At 34.6% G+C, this 17,592-nt stretch overlaps 1 protein-coding gene across 1 annotated transcript in view; it reads right to left on the reverse strand.

The window, feature by feature from the left end:
* Gabra1 (gamma-aminobutyric acid type A receptor subunit alpha1) overlaps positions 1–8,113 on the reverse strand; it is a 48,786-nt gene extending 40,673 nt beyond the window's left edge. Inside the window, exons 1-2 of the mRNA XM_035447931.1 lie at positions 8,040–8,113; positions 4,395–4,504 (exon numbers count right to left, since the gene is read on the reverse strand). Coding sequence (XP_035303822.1) covers positions 4,395–4,504; positions 8,040–8,113 — 184 coding nt within the window. The remainder of the gene's footprint in view (positions 1–4,394; positions 4,505–8,039) is intronic.
* Positions 8,114–17,592: the final 9,479 nt, after the last annotated feature.

Raw genomic sequence — 17,592 nt, forward strand, 5'->3', positions numbered from 1 at the left:
AAAATTGTTAGCAGTATTTCCAGGAAATACCAGAAACAAAAAGAAGACAGTATGAGGAGTTTCTGTAAGCCCTCTAGTTGGGACTTTACCAATATTTTATCTCTTGTTCTCCATCCCATTTGTGTTCTAGCTAAACATGGATTTACTCAATTTTTTTGGAAAGAGTGAAATTAAGAGACTTGTACAATACATTCACTATATGCCAGCCTGGTTCACTGTGGAACTGAAGCATATCATAAAATGAATCAGGTCTCTATAAAGGGACAAAAAAAATAGGATGTGGTCAGAGGATATTGCTTGTTCTTAGAACCTCCCAAAACTTAATTCATCATTAAGCATTTGGTGAATCCCTATGAATTATTTTTACAATTTCTGGAGTTGGAAACAAGACTATGTAAAGGCAAATAAATCAAATATCTCCCAAGTCTATATAGTTGCTTAGTTTGGGGAAGAGCAGACCTTAATCCATTTTAACATATGGAGAAAGTTTTAGAAAATGAATTTGAGATCTTTCAGTTCACAGACAAACATAAAAAGCTCCTCTGTACCTTGTCCATTCCCCTGCTCTGCATTAGAACTCTCTCTGGTCCTCTCAGTCACAATGACTCTTCTTGATAAACTTCACTTCCACTTCCTATCCCCTGGCCTCAGTTTTGTTTGCTTTCTTCTTGAGCTAGCTTTTCTTATCTTTCCACTGTCTGATTTTCAAACTATGCCACTCCTTTGACTTGAACTTGGGTTAGTCAAACACACTCTGAGTTTCCTGGTTGCAAGAAAATTCTCTTGTTTATCATAAATTATAAGGAATTCAGTAATTATTAATTACTATATACATTTCCTTACTATAATTTTAATTCAAATTTCTTGCATTTGCTTTTTGATTGTGAACATCCTTGATTCATTAATTTTTGTTCTTTTTATATTCAGTTCTTAGTATTCTACAGGTTCTAATCTGTTTTAGTTCACCCATATTTTAGCAACATCAGCAAAAAACCCACAATCCCCATCAGAAGATTCCTCCTCATGTTATAGTTCTATTTATTCTTTTTCTGGTTGAGTCTTGGTGCTAAGAGAAACAGGGGCTAGCCTTTTACAGTAGTGTTATAATGTCTGCAAGCTGATTTCCAGTAACAGGATCAAGTCATGAATTTCATTCCTAATATTATCCAGGATCCCAAATGATAAAGCTGAGGATGTCATAATGGGTTTGTATATAGAAAAATTGCTTACACAGACTTTATGTTTTATGTACTATTTTTTGAGTACATTCAAAACAAGCATCCCTGTCTTTTCCACAGTGTTTTATCATAGTGAAGAAGACAGCAGGGCCCCTTTCTAGGAGAAAGTCATCTCAGATATAACCATGAACAAAGTACTGGGAAGCTTTGCCTTGTTTTCATGTAATATAAAGTTTCTGTTTCCTTTCCATATTCTTTTCTTCTGAAAGTAAATGAGTTATGTAAAATAATAATAATATGTGGGAATTCCATTGTTGTAGGTATTTACTAGTAATCATGCCATGCTTAAATTATTTGAAATCTGTAGCAAATATGAAATTAAATATTTTATTCCTGGAGAAAAGATAATTTCCATTTTCTAGTCAGTATCAGAGTTAACCATTTTTTTAAAAATTCATAGCTGATTATATTATAAAATCAGTGTCCTGGAAATATACTTCATATTCTAACTCTAATTGTCTAGATATTTAGTATTAAAATGTACATAAATTGTTTTGATCCTATAACAGTCACATGTCTGTTTGTGTCTTAAAAATTAAGAATGTCCTTCAAAATGTACAAATTAAGGTTGGTCAATATTAAAGTTAAAAAAAGCAAATTTCAAACTCTGCACATCTGGGTTCATTACATTCCAAGCCAACATTTAAAACAGATTCCGAAGAAAGATTTCAACTATGTTTTCCTTTGTTTTTATAACCATAAAGTATATTCTTTAAGTCAGCATTCTCAAGAATGAGAAATAGAAAAATAACTCTTTCCTAGAGATTAAAGTACTTTCCTTTTTAGAAAAAAATGTATTTTTCTAAATCCTGAGTTTCTATTATCTTACAAGATAATAGCTGATCTTTATGACATTAGCCATTATTTCTGTTCTCTAACCCATAAGTCTATTTTTTTTGCTATTTTCAGAAATTAAGTAATTCCAGACTAAAAATAGAAGTATTCTAATAAACGAATGTAGCTATTTCTTTAAGAAAATCTTGCAATGTCATAGATCTCAAAAATTAACTTTGAATGTATAATTTAGGCTACCTGTTCATTTGTAATATATGACTTTCCGTGATTTAGGTGTATGTACAATATATTCCTCAAGGAGTTAGAATATACAATTAAATGAAAATTAGCAGTCATGTCTTGTTATGTAGACCGTAATAACAGTACCGTCACAAATGACCATTAAAGGAAGTGTGTACGTTTGTGTGTTTATGTAGAATTCTCTAACAAATTAAAAGTCACATGCACATCTTTTAGAAGACACTTATATATACACACTAAAATGCATACAAATGATCAAATATGATTTCCCAAACTTTTGCATATGGGGTTAATTCTACTGCTATTCTAAAAATTGACCTGAGACAGGATAGACATTAAGTAAAGGAATGTACATCAGCATTTTCAGAAGCCTTCCTTTTTATGAATTGTATCAATAACCTCGTGGTTACATCATTTTGAACATTCATCCCTTATCACTAGTCTTTGCAATCTGTTAAAATTGTTTGTAAAGACAGAATATTTCTTAGAGTCAATCCACATGCGTAGATATACAATTACACTATGTTTATGCATTATGAACATATCTATGCTGTCCATTTTATGAATACTTCATTTCAAATATAAGGTTTTACTTTTCTTGACAGAGAGGCTTCCTATACTGCCTAGGCTGCTTTTGAAGCCATAGACTTAATGTGTTTGCCCTCCTTCCTCAGATTTATTAGTATCTGAGTCTACTATATATAATGTTACATTCAGCAACTTTAGAATAATATATATTCCCCAATAATGTAAAAGAACACAAGGTGGAGGCTGAACCTGAGGAAACTATTTCTAAAAATTAATGTTTGAACTTGAGAAGAGAGTACACCTGGTAAGACCATATATATATATATATATATATATATATATATATATATATATATATATATATTCTTTGGTTCAGGTGTTTTCCTCCTTACTTATCTGGTGATAATGATATTTGTAGCTTCAAAATAGACCCGTGATTTCCATTCATGGGATTATAGTATGCAAGCCACATATATTTTTAGAGACTCTGGGTCTGGGACCATAGCTCAGGAGTAGAGTATGACTAGTGTAGGCAAAGTCTTTCATTCCAGGACCACCTTTGAACAATGAATGATGAATGAATGAATAGTTCTAAATCCATCTTACTATGTTGTTTGAAAACCAGTGTTTGAGTTCTTAAGCTTAGCTTCCTTTTTCTGTTCTGTCTAACTTAATAAGAAGTGGCTTTTCATACTGTGAGTTAAATATTATTATTGATTTCTGCGGCTTTGTAAAGGTGACAATTCTGCTGTAACTTGGAGTCACAGAGTCAGTCATATGTTGAAATCTTATGAGACTTTCAATGACATTTCTTTCCTCACTTTACTTGTTTTGCTTTAAGATGAATATTTTGATGTGACTTTATTAGCCTTTACTCAATCACAATGAGGTGGTACATTTTTTCAAAGACTATTCAAATAAGCATGGAAGTTCTGGTACTATGAACATATATATATATATATATATATATATATATATATATATATATGCACAATATTGAACATTATTTTCTCCCTAAGCAGAAATTCCTTAGTCAATTAATCAATTAACTAGTTTTACAAGAATCATAAACTTTACTAAAGACAATTAGAAAATATATTCAAAGGCACAGATTAAAAACAAAACATTACTATCTATTCTATTTAACTTTTATCATAGAGATGGGGTAATACAACACAAAGATATGATTGAACACACGACCTTCTAAAGTAAACATTTCCAACACAGAATCCAAGATAGAATTCAGTGCAGGCAGAGCAGGTGAAGTTGACAAACCTTATATTAAATGGAAGAACATTATCTTTCTTTTTATATAACCAAGTTATTAGACAGAAAAACATTGTGCATGTCAAGAATATGTATCTCTTTTGTGTCATTATGAGAATTTTGTGTCTGTCTTTCAATATATAAATATGTATATGCACAAAACTAAGTTAGTAAATTGAATTAGCACTGAGTGATCTATTAATATATGATTATCAATCAGCATACTAACATTTCAAAATATTGTTTGAAGAGAAAGTAGAGATATATTAGTAAAGATTTAACAATATTAAAATTTCTCAAGAAAAAAAATGTGCGAGTATAACTCACCTCCCAATCCTGGTCTCAAACGATTATCATAACCATCCAAGAGTCGATCCAAAATCCTTGTAAAGACAGTGGTATTGTCTTTAAGTTCATCTTGGGAAGGCTGTCCATAGCTGAGGAAAGAATAAAGAAAACAATAACATGAAATTATAAATTTCCACTAAAACCTCTTACCATTCAAAACCTTTCTCAGATTTTCTTACTTTCTTTGCTGTTGTGAGTTTGAGAGTATTTATAACTTGGGTCATTTTCTCATTTGTGGTCTCATTGGAGATAGGCTTTTAATTTTAATATAGAAAATGAGTTCTAAGTCTACATTTTCAGTTCTCAAGAGGTAGAGAGTCTTAGAATAAACAGATCCTCCCTGAGAAAACAAGAATGTTAACTTATATTATAAAGCCATCTAGGAACCTTCTATCCACATTATTTTTATTTATTTACATATATATGTCTATACGTGGGTTATAAAACTGATTTAAAGGTTCACTTTAAAATTTAATATGAAAGTTTTCACCTATCAAGCTTTCTTCTCTGATTTCCTTTCTATATATTTGTGCTTTAGAGTTTTGGATCTCATTTTAAGATACTTAGTAAAGGAAGACATATAAACAATTTTTATATTAATTATTTTTTATCAATGTGGAAATTTTGATCCACCACTAAAGATGTATGAACAAATTTTGAAAATGTATTAAAAGATTTATGTGGCATTAGACATAGTATAACTGTTGAAAAAAGTCAAGATTAGCACTCTTTATGTAAGGTGCAATAAACCTTGGCATTCTGCTTTAAGATACCACTACTTAGGAGCATAACTCAGGCCAGAACTCAGTTTTCTTCACCTTCTGAGATAACACTTTATTTCCATCCTCTGTAAAGGAACACCAACTCCTGTTTCTTTCTATTTGAGGATAAGGCTTCTATCCCTTAGTATTTTTATTCTGGCTTTCAACCATATAGGGCTGTACTTCCATATACTTTGTGTTTCTTAAACCAATCATTTTATTATCTATGCATATTTAATCTTTTTTATGTAACGATTTAGCATGACACATTCAAAATCCTTGGAGAGAAGCCGTTTCTATCTTAGAAAGAATATACATTCACTGACTGATTACAGGGCTAGCTCTGACCTTGAGTGGAAAGAGAAAGTGGATGTAGGGTGTAAAACTGAGACACATCTACATACTTCATTTTTAAATCTTATTATTCTTTTGCTTCACTCATGTGTAGTTATATAGTTAATAAATATATGTAAAATGGTGGCATTTTAAACCAGAATTCACTTATTTGATAGGAACACCAAATACAATCTATTACCACTTCAGAAACAAATTCTGTCTTGCAAGTAATTAATTATGCATGAGCAAAGTTTAAAATACCACTTCTATTTTTCTTAATTTCATAAAATTGTATTTAAAACTTGCAAATAAAAACATCACACACCAAATTCACTAGGCTAAATAGAAAGGAATAAGGAAGGCCTGGATACAGATAATGGCCACTTTAAGGATACAAAGATAATTACTTTTCTAGTTCTGCCATGGATAAGCCTAAAAATATTCAATACTGAAAGGGTAAAATTCAATGTGAGTCTGCACTGCTCCTGCTCTGCATGTCTGTTTTAACTGTATAGAATTTCACTGAGCTGTGTATACTTTCAATGACTACTATGCTGTTAAAATTTTAATTCAATAGTCATAAGTAAAAGTAATTCAAAAGTTATAAGTTAAATATTTCTGTGATATTAAATATATGGAATTCATTTCTATGAAATCATTTTTCACTCCCTGAAATTAAACATTAATCCATCCATGTCACACAGATTGAGAACTTCCTTTAGCAAAATTAAACATCTTGCTGTTTCATTTTGTTTTTTTAAATCAAATTTTTCAGTGAGCTTGTGACTTCCCGCATGTCTCATTAGCAGATGACAGCAATAAGGCAAAAGCAAAGGCAGTTTTCTGAAAGTGATTATTTATAAAAATTCATTGTCACAAAACCAAATGCCATCCATGCATCTTCCAAGGACAATGGAAGGTCATCTTGATAAAGATGAGGCAGAAATACGAACACATCTTAAGATTCAGGAAAGTATCCATAGATAAAACTCTCAGGGAGAAAGCAATAAATTTAAGAGGGGAAAGATGAGTTAGGATGACATCAGAGGGTGGGTAGACTGCTAACACACCTTAGAATCCCTGGTAACTGTTGCCTTTAACTATGCTCCCTGTGTTTCCACAGCTTACGTAAATGTAGGAAATCTTTTCAGCTTACAAATCTTGCTCTCAGCAATTGTTACCATTGGAATGCAAATATCACAGAGATCAGTCCCATCCCAAATAAGACCAACCTTGCTATCCCATTTGGGATGGAAACCTTTCTTTATTGTGATTTTATATTCAGGCTCATATTCAACTTGACTTCTCATTCCCTATATAAAGTTACAACTGCCACATAAGTACCCTAGGAGAAAGATTAAGATGACTTTGGGGGGGTATAAACACTAATACCAATATAGAGTGCCCTAAACTGAATAAGTATTTTGAAGAGAAATGTCAGTTACTAAACCTGGTTTTGATTCCATATGAACCACTCTGTAATAAAACACTGTGCACTAACTCCATCTACAGGTCATTATAATAGTAACACTTCATATAATTTTTCAAAAATCAGTCATCACTTCACTCCTCAAATAAAGAGTATCTGACAGTAATGTGTGTCTGATTCATCTGGTATTTATTTATGTAATAATACTAAAAAGTAACATAGTCAACAATTTAAATACAATACTCAGAAATCTCGACCTTTCCTGGTGACTCCTTATCTCTGAATTTAACTCATAAAGATTCACTTCCTAAGACATTTCAAGGATTTCAAGATTTTTGGGTATGTCGAATACCTTCTAATGAGGCACATTAATAGACTACTCAAAAACTATAAACTATTCATTTAGATAGTTGCTATTACAATATCTCATATTGTTGGTTGTATAATTAGAAAATATTTTTGTTAGTTCAACTTACTGAAATTTATTCACCACATGTCTTTCTAGTACTAGCAGTTTAATTTTTATCTAATATTTTAAAATACTCATCTGGTATAGTCCATCTCTATTGGCTTATTAACCACAGTTTAAAAATACAATATGCATGTCTTTATAGACATGACATTCAGGTTATAAATAATAATTTAAGTTTTCTACTCCCGTGCTTTTACAAGTTACTGTACGGTTTTGCAAATTGTTAGAAATTTTCTTGTTGGAAAATTAATTTACAACTTATAGGGCATGCAGAAATTAATCGGGTAACTTTTTCTGTAAATTAGGAAACTATAAGCTTTGTTCAGATACAAATGAAAACTGCAAAGTTCAATTTTAGGCTTAAAACTTGAACTCATATATTTCCTAGCAAAAAAACAAACAAACAAAAAACAAAAAAAGCTTGTTAAGTGTATTCTAGCAGACATCCCAATAAGAAAGTTATTTTCATGTTCTATTCTTCTTTAGTCTTAGCTGAAATTTTATTGCAGTAAAGTTTTCCGAATTCCCTTAGTCATGAATTCATCCATGGACAATTTTCTTCCCCCTGATGGAATAAATGAAAAATTACAGAAATTGTCATGCAGATTTAAAATAAAGTGCCCCACCTTCTTACTGACAGAGTGCTGAGAAGGAGGGTCCAGGCCCAAAGATAGTCAGAGAGACCGGGACTTTTCTTCATCACGGGCTTGTGCAACTGAAAAGTGGAATAAGTAGAGATCAATGTGTCTTGCAAGAAACATCAGGTTCTAACCACTAGGGCTGACTGAGGCAGTTCAGATGAATGCTTTGAAGTCAGGAAATGACCTCACTGGAATATGACACCTCATTGGAAGCAATGGAAACCTGGACCATCCACACTCCACCTTCCTTACCATCTCGCCATTCAGAAATATACCAGCGTTTGAGTTTATCCTGAAAAAGAATACAAGGTGACAATGCTTTCAGGTGACACTATTGCTCAACACAAAAGCTATGAGTTTTCTAAAATAGCCTGTAAATTTTCATGACTTGCTGACTTATTCTTTTCTATTGTTGTTTATCATCTGAAAACTTTAACCTTTGTGACTTGGGTCCCTGTGGCAGGATCTGTATGGAAAGATGTAAGCTTGGTATCTGTATCAGGAAAGCATGTAGGTAGGTGGGATGCCTAGGTTAACACCTCCTGTTGACTGAATGCATCTCTGAATTCTGGATGTACCTTGATTTCAGAAGTAAGTGTATTTATCTCTTTATAAAAACCATTGGAAACACACTGTTGAATGCCAAAGTCGTGCTTCTCCTCTGTGGTTGTTAAATATGCTCACTAATGTTTCTGTGAAGCTAAAGGATACACTTTATAGTCAGGCCATGTGCTGCTGCTGTGCTCTCTCTCTCTCTCTCTCTCTCTCTCTCTCTCTCTCTCTCTCACACACACACACACACACACACACACACACACACACCAATGCACACAAACATGCCCACACATATCTTGTATGCATTCTGTAATTTCTTCCAGGTTGCTGCTAGAAAATGCTTCATTTCAAACAGATGGAAGCTTCAGTGGTTTGCTTTGCATGAAAAGAAGGGGATATTTCTTCTCACTTAGGTAAAGTACAATCAATCATAATCTGATTGTTGAATTTGAATGTGGTTGGGGAATACTGCAAGAATAAACTAGTACAAAAATATATGTGTTGTATGTATTCATATAATTATGTGTGCATATATACATAATTATGAAGCCAAATTTCAACATCCTGAGCACTACCTGGTTAAGAAGCAGATGTAGTTGCTTAAATGCACTGAAATTAATTCCAGTCCGACTATGAAAACTATCACATGTATTTGACTTTGCCACTTTCCTGAATCTTAACTCCTTAATAGAATCAGAGATGAATAGATGCAGCCATTATAAAACCATTTTTTTTTTACATTGAGCACTGTCTTGTTCCATGTGGTATGCCTTTAAATACATCAACAAAATGCTCTCCACTGTCTCTGAGATCATTCCAATAAGTCAAAACCCTCATATACAGACATGTAAGCAAGGAACCAGAATTTGTTTAGAGTAAAAGGATGTAAAGATAAGAACTGTGAGATTCATCATAGCTTTATCTTCATTTGGTGACAGGTTTTGACACACAGGAGTAGAATATGACATGACATCTTGGATAAATATCATTAAGTTAAAATATTGGATCCAAATCACACAATGATAATCCATCCTTTCAAATAAAATAACATCTGTTCTGAAGAGGAAAACAACTTCTCTTAGCCCTGTTAATTCCCACTGGTTCTAGAAAAGGGAGAAAGTCCTAAAGGGGTGAAGGAAACTGAACCCCAAACCCAGACACCATAGCTTTTACACTCCTCTGATATTTGGAGGAAAACAAACCTGCCATGGCACTTCAGTTGTGGAGGAAGAAAGTTTCTTGCGAATGCAAACATAATAGTTGAAAGGGGAGCACGGAGCTCTGTCCTTACCCATTTCCACCTCCATCCTGCCCCTAGCCAGACACATGCTCCACTACCCACCTCCCTGCCACCCAGATTAAGTAAGTTCAGTTTCTCCTTTCCCGAATGAGAGACCCCTACACCAGAGGGCATTTCAGCAGCGGTCGCTGGAAAGGGGAGAAGGGATGTGCTCAGGCAGGGAGAGCGAGTCTTCCCCAGGATGTAACAGGGTGACAGGTTTTCTGTTCTAGTCCCTTAACTTCAGCTGATGGCAAACCCCAGCGCCCCTCCCCAACTCACCCCAGCTCCCCTTGGCCAGAAAAAAAAAAAAAAATCAAAACAGCATGTCACCACCCACCCCTCAGGGTACATTCAAATCTGCCTCAGAGAGGAGAGAAGGAAGAGAGAAAATTCTGCTCCTATATCGCTGCAGTTTTCACCCCGAAAGAAAAACATTCCTTGTTTCTACCTGCTCCCAGCTTCAGCTCCTGTCCTGCTGGCTCTTGCTCTCTTCACCACTATAGCATCTATCTCTGCCTCTCCTGCTACGACAAAGGAGCCTTGCAAGCTCTGGGTTCTCGCGGTCCGAAGTCTCACTTACCTCGGGGCCCCCTCTGGGCACCGGATCGCTCCAGACCGGGGAGAAAAGTGTGGGAGAGAGGATCGCGGTGAGCCGGAGCTGCGCGAGTGTGCGAGCGCGGGCGCGCCGGGCGGAGGGCGTCCTCGCGCCGCGCTCACTCACTCGGTCTGAGCCATCATGGACTCTGCGTGCTCCTGCACTGGAGATTTCATACCCAAATTTGCTTCCCAATATCCAATCTGCAGCTATACAACAAAAGATTTCTCTGTACCAAGACAGTAGTAATACGTCCCAGCGCAAACCGGATGTGAAATAGGCGGTGACTTCATGCCAGAGAGATTTTATTTTAGAAAGGAAGGTGGTACCAGCCACTGGATCTGGACACCAATCCGCCCATTTTTTTATATGCAGCGCAATTTAACTTGCACGGCTCTGGCCCTAATCCCCTTCTCTGTTGCTGCCGACTGAAATCTTTCTTCAATGGGCTGCAAGCATTCCTTTATTTTGGTGGGGTGGGAGTTGGGACTGGGAATGGGGGAGGGAACGGTAGAAAGGGTTAGACATGGGGGCTACACTTAGGATCTTTTCTCTCTTGCGATTTATGAAAACACACTATTCTAAGGTGTGCTCATTAAAGCACAACTGATCCTTGTAACTCTGCTACCTCCGATGATCAAATATTTAACCACTGCATCCATATGAATGAACGCAAGCTACGAAGCAGGGAGATGCAGGCTTACACGTGTGGAGAGCGCTCTGTCCTCTCTACTTGTTCTCCTTTGAACACTCCCACACATATGTCTAAATCGCAGCATGTTGCAGAGCCAGGAACAGTGAGGGACAGCAAGGAAGAACCCTGGCCGCCAGGGCCCCTAGCTTTAGAGTCCTTCCTACTTTCTCAGGTTCCGAGCGCTTTGCACCCCGCCTTTCATCTGTAGCATAGAGGACAGCCAGGCAGGCTTCGGAACTGGGTTTTTAACCTTTGTCTGAGTGCGTTGTGGTGAAGAAACACGGATGCCCTTAACTCTGGATTTTGCTGGATTTCCGAATGTGGAATATTTAACTTCACATAAATCATTTTTGGGTTTGAGAAGCATGTCTCCATTTCCGGAAACATGCCTTTGCCGTGAACTCCATCATCCTCCGATCAGAAAAATGGGAGGGGGGAGGGATGTTTAGAAGTCAGACCAAAAAAAAAAAAAAAAAAAAAAAAAAATAGAAGCTTTTATTTTTTTCTTCTCTGCCCTCTTCCCTCTTTTATTACGTTTCTTAGGAGTTCTTCACCCACAGATAAATTATACACTGAGAAGAGAGAGAGAGAGAGAGAGAGAGAGAGAGGAGAGAGAGTGTGTGTGTGTGTGTGTGTGTGTGTGTGTGTGTGTGTGTGTGTGTGTGTGTGGTCGATATCTTCCTCACGGAATGAGCGATGACTATGGTTCCTTACTCAGGTTTTGTGAATGACTGCTTCAGGTCATGGGTGCTGTCTTCGTGGGGGCGTTGACAGACAAGACCAGCTCTGCCAGGAACTGTCTTTCAGCACTTAAAAACCACAGGGAGGAGATGCAGAAAATGCGAGCACACTTCTGGTGGATGAAGTTTTGGTAAGCCCGCGGGCCATTTTCTTCTGGTGCACTTCTCCGGGAGGAGAAATTTGAAACAGAGGCCGAGTGTTGTCCAAAAAATATAAAAAGGAAAAACTAATTAGCTAGCCCCAAACACTTCTGTAGTTAGTATTCTACAAGTGTTCTTGGCTTATGCTGCAAGGAAATCAGTATGTAAGATTAAAACTTAAGCTAGGCAGTTGCAATAGCGTGGCCTACAGGATGGAAGACCACATTCATGTGTAACTTTGTTCTCTTTCTTTTAGGGGATAATTTACTAGCAAAGTATTTTAAAGATAAACATTTGGAGGGTAGGTTTGAAGCCTGACTTGAGGTGTCCTTTTTTAAACAGCAGTGCATTGCCAGTGAAGCAGATAACAAACATCAATTCACTCTTAGATTCTGAAGATCACTACAATTCCCTTGTGTGACCTGACCCCATTTATTTGTCAATTAATTTACATATTCACTGAGCAGGTTGTAAAGCAAAACTGGCTTTACTAGGTAAGGTTCTGGAAACCCCATTTAAGAATTGTAAAGCCCTTCTTATCTCTCTACAATATATAATATTCCACAGTTTCAGTGCCTTTTGAAAAATAATAAAGTCATAAAATGTGATATTAAAGTCTTTCCTTCTCCACTTTAAATTATTGTAACTCCTTTCACATTTCTCAACAAATTGGGGAACACTTTAACTCTTATATCTAACCTCATACAACCAAATCACTATTGATTATACTTTTGCAAACATCGGCACTGACATGTTATCATTTGATTAAAAACTATTTAACAATTGCAATTGCATACTGTGCTATGCTCAACAACAACTGTGTGCAATTACACAGCACTAAAAAGAAATACATATGAATAACTTTTGAGCTGAATGGGAATACAGACATGGAAATGTCCCTTAAAACAAAAAGCAAAGTAGAATATATTTCAATGAATATAATATTGTCTCTGGTATGTATCTACGGGCACATATATTAGATAAACTTTGAAGACATATGCATTTGTTTTAGGACACCTATATTTTTAATAAATAAAATACATGCATTTAAAATATTGATAACTTGTAAAACAGTAATCAGCATTCTAAGTTATGAATGTGTTTATAGTTTCCCATCTGAGGTATTAATATATTCCCATATTTCCAGATAATAAAACACAGAAAATTAATAACAAGAAAATAAATTGTTTTATATTATCCTGTTGTTACATTAATTCTTTAAGACAGTTAATAGTATTATACTTTCCCTGTTACATCTGGAATAAATTTTTTCAAAGTGTATGTACTTGATGAAATAAATTACTGAAGAAGCATAAATTATGATGTCTAACTTTTCTAAGTGTTTATGTCATAAAATTATGTACTAATTGTTTAGCATATCTCATTAAGTTAAGTTCTTAAAGCAAACTTTAATATACCCATTTTACAAATCTTTCCATACCTGTGGATTAGAAATAACAAAACATGCACCCAAAGTCACATAGATCATGAGTCATCAATTCTAGGATGGAAACTGAATCTTAAGAGTTCAAGCTTCACTTACTTGGTCATACTTCTGTGTCAGTGTTTCTTTACTGTGAGACCATGTGTTCAAACAAATGTCCTTTTTCCTTTTGTTTGATGCTTATACTTGACCATTTATGTCAGTCACACAGTTTCCTCTGATATCAATGGACATTTCAATTTCAAAAATATCCACTTGTAAAAGTTAAAAGAGGAATGGAGAGCAAATATATAAATTAAACTAAATTAAATTGAAATATGTATATACACATATATAATGAAGGATAAATTTATTGATAACAACAGTCATTATTTTGAAGATCTGTTTGTTGAGAAACAGCACACAAGTTCCTTTCCTTTTCAGATTTCTTGCTATAGTTTTTTCCTTTGTCTCATAAAGCCAGTGGCTAAGAACCTCTTAATAGTTACTAGTTTTAGCAGGAGGGATTTGAGGTCAAACCAAGGACCAGAGACCCTAGGAAAGCCAAATAGCTTTATCTGGCGTGTTTCAGTCTTGTCCATATTGGCTTTTCTGTCATTTTTAAATGGCAGGAAACCCTGACCTAATTGAAGAAGTCGTGCTGATTCTATTCAATAGAAAACTGCTTTTACTTTCTCAACTGAATGTGTAGTAAATGACAGTAAAATAATGAGTGTTCTCATTTATTCAGTGAACCTTTTTTAGCATTTATAAACTAATTTGAGGTGAAGATAAAATATACGTAAAATAATCAGCTTTAGCAGAAATCTGCAACAAAGTCACTTTTAAAAAGATATTGGCATGGCTCAGATATATGTGTGCTGGAAACATTTCTTATTATTGACATATTATAAAGTATGGTTAAAAATACACAACAACTGGTTAGTGGTGCCACATGCCTTTAATCCTAGCACTTGTGAGGCAGAGTCAGGCAGATCTATATGAGCTTGAGGACAACCTGATCTACAGAGCAAGTACCAGGACAGGCTCCAAAGCTACATAGAAAAACTCTGTTTCCCCAAAAAACAAAAAATATCACAACAATAAATGTTGTATTTTAATATCTATATTTATTTATACATAAATGAATAATTACATAAAATATTTCCAACTTTACTAATTTCTCTAGTATATAATACAGACAACCCTATTTAATGAACCATATCAAATATTGTGTAGAATATTCCTTTTGCATAATTGATACTGAAATAAAACAAATGTGACTTACAAAATAAGATGCTTTATACTTTATTTGAGATATATTTGTCATCTAAGATAGTATTTTTCTGGATTAGAAGCATAGTTTAATAATTTAAGGTTAATAAGGGACATGGAAATATAATGTAAAAACAAAAATCAAAAGAGCCATTTCTTTCAATTTGATTCATACGTGTCTTACAATCTGATTGTATAGAATGATCACTCCCCAAACAATGGCAGATTGTAAGAATTACATTGTTTCTGAATATTATTTGCAAAGGAGGTAAATACACACACATATATGTTATGTAAATAGTGAGATAATAATACCTCATATTTCGATTTGTAGCATGTCATGGGAAAATATCTCATTTGAATCTTGTTTGAAACATAAATTGTATCTAATGAATGTACATTTTTAATTATATCCCTTTTTATAAATAATATATTCATTTGTTGGAATTTAATACATGTTTTAAAAGGAAGACCATATAACCCATAGAACTAGGGTCAGTAGTCACTTCTGCGTAAGACTAAAATTCCAAAAAGGAGGTCATCACACAAGGTATTAGGACATTCTAACTAATGCCATCTTAATCCAAGGACTATGTTCTTATATGTAGGGTGTTCTGACAAAAACAATTGTTCTTAATGAATCTTTCTTAGCTACAGATTGTTTTACATAGTTCCAAATGAAAATCTTGAACAGATATGAGGCCTCAGAGAATCCTCACAGCACATGATCATCCACAGTTACTTCACACAAGCAAAGACTCTCCCAAGGATAAATTTAAAACACCATCTCTTCTATATGATAAAAATAATATATATACTGTATAGGAGCCAGGAACAATTGAATACTTATTTAAGTAGGACACTCTTGAGGTTTCCTCTGTTGATAATTTTCAATATAGTGACTCACAGGTAACCTGGATTCACCCATTTTCTTTAAAATGCTTTTCACAGATGTCAAATCCATCAACTCAAATAGATAAATTCAGATTTATTTAGAATCGAATGAAATGATAAGCTGACAGCAAGACGTGATTTTATTTATTCAAACAGAAATAAAGTCTTCATAGTACCCAAACCCTGAAGAAGGGTTTTCACCTTTGTAGATTCACTTAGCAATTTGAATGAGATAAGTCAGAGAGAAGGTATAAAAACAGGCAACTGTTAAAATATCCACTGTGCAAGATATTTTAAAATGCAATAGCAGACAATGCTAAATGGCCTGAATAAAGAAACATATGTTGTTTGTAGAAGAGAATTAAGATATTAAATATGTGTATGCATTTTATTTGGTAGATTTGGAATACATGGCTAAGTACATAAAGCAAACATCTTAACTGTGAGTATGGATGCACATCTATTTATCTATCATTAGTTAGGCAAATGAGATGAATAAATACTCACTTAACAACATATATTAAGTGTTTACTATTTAGAAGAAATTTTAGGGAGTTTACTTACCAGAAATAATAACAATAAAACAACAGACAAGCTGGTTCCAAGAAACTTCACTTAGTCTATGTAGGATATTCTGGTAGGATTATGATACGCCTGGCTTATACCATTTCAAGACTTTAATGTGTTCTCATTATGCTCTTGGACATCTGCATTTACATATTTGTTTACAATCATAACACACACAAAATGACATGAACCTTACAGCAGCATTTGAAAAACTATCATTCACTGAATGGTCACAGGATTTGTGGAAAGGATATGAAACGGAAGGATTTGTGGGGACAAAGATCAAGAATTAAGACACTAATGCCCCATCTGTTCAATAGCTCTCCGTTTTTGATGTTTACAATAATTGTGCTGCGTGGAATGAAATGAAAACAAGTGTGTGGCTGTAGATGCGTTTGTATTATGATTGTACATAAACAAGTCCAAATGTAACTATAGCCCTGTGGTAAATGTGGAAAGTGGAAATTAGGTTTTATTTACTTTAATTTTCATCCATACAAATCAAGATCTTTAACCTAAACACATTTCCTACATTGCTTATAATGGAACTGACAAAAATGTTTCCTCAGAAAAAAGTACAATTTCTCTCTGTCTCTCTCTACGTGCATATGTCTGTGTATGTATTCATGTGTATCTCATATGTTCATATGTACATATATGCACAAAAATTCCATCTGTCCATCTGTCTCTCTCTCACATACACATACATATCTCTATCTCAATCTATATAAAAAAAGCTATGAGGAAATTTAATAGCATCAGATTTGAATATCATTCATTTGTGTATAATTATCTGTGAAACAATGATATCACTACACAAATCTCATAAAAGAGCAGACAATTCACCATGGTAATTTGGGGTTTGGCCCAGAAAGAAGTGTTCTAGATCAGTACACACACACACACACACACACACACACACACACACACACACACACACACCATATACTCCAAGACCATTTGAGATAAAATAATCTAGATGACAAATGAAGATGTGTGAGTGTGTGTGTGTGTGTGTGTGTGTGTGTGTGTGTGTGTGTGTGTGTGTGTGTTATTGTTTGAGAATTTCACAATCACGTTTACCACTTTCCTTCAACTCTTCCTAGGTCTATGTTCGTCCCATACTTATGATATTTTGTGACACTACAGATAAGAGGAGATCATTGGATGCCCTGGAACTAGAATTACAAATGTTTGTGAGCTGACATGTTGGTGCTGACAACACTATTCAGCTCTTCAGCACCAGCAGCAAATACTGTCAACTGCTGGGTCATCTCTCCAGCCCCTTCACTTTGTTTCTTAATGACCTCAGTCCTAATTACAGTTACCTATACACTTTTGGTTGTGTGGTCACCCACTAAAGAGTGGGTGT

This window comes from Cricetulus griseus, chromosome 7 (genome assembly GCF_003668045.3).
Source record: "Cricetulus griseus strain 17A/GY chromosome 7, alternate assembly CriGri-PICRH-1.0, whole genome shotgun sequence".
NCBI classification, from domain to species: Eukaryota; Metazoa; Chordata; class Mammalia; order Rodentia; family Cricetidae; genus Cricetulus; species Cricetulus griseus.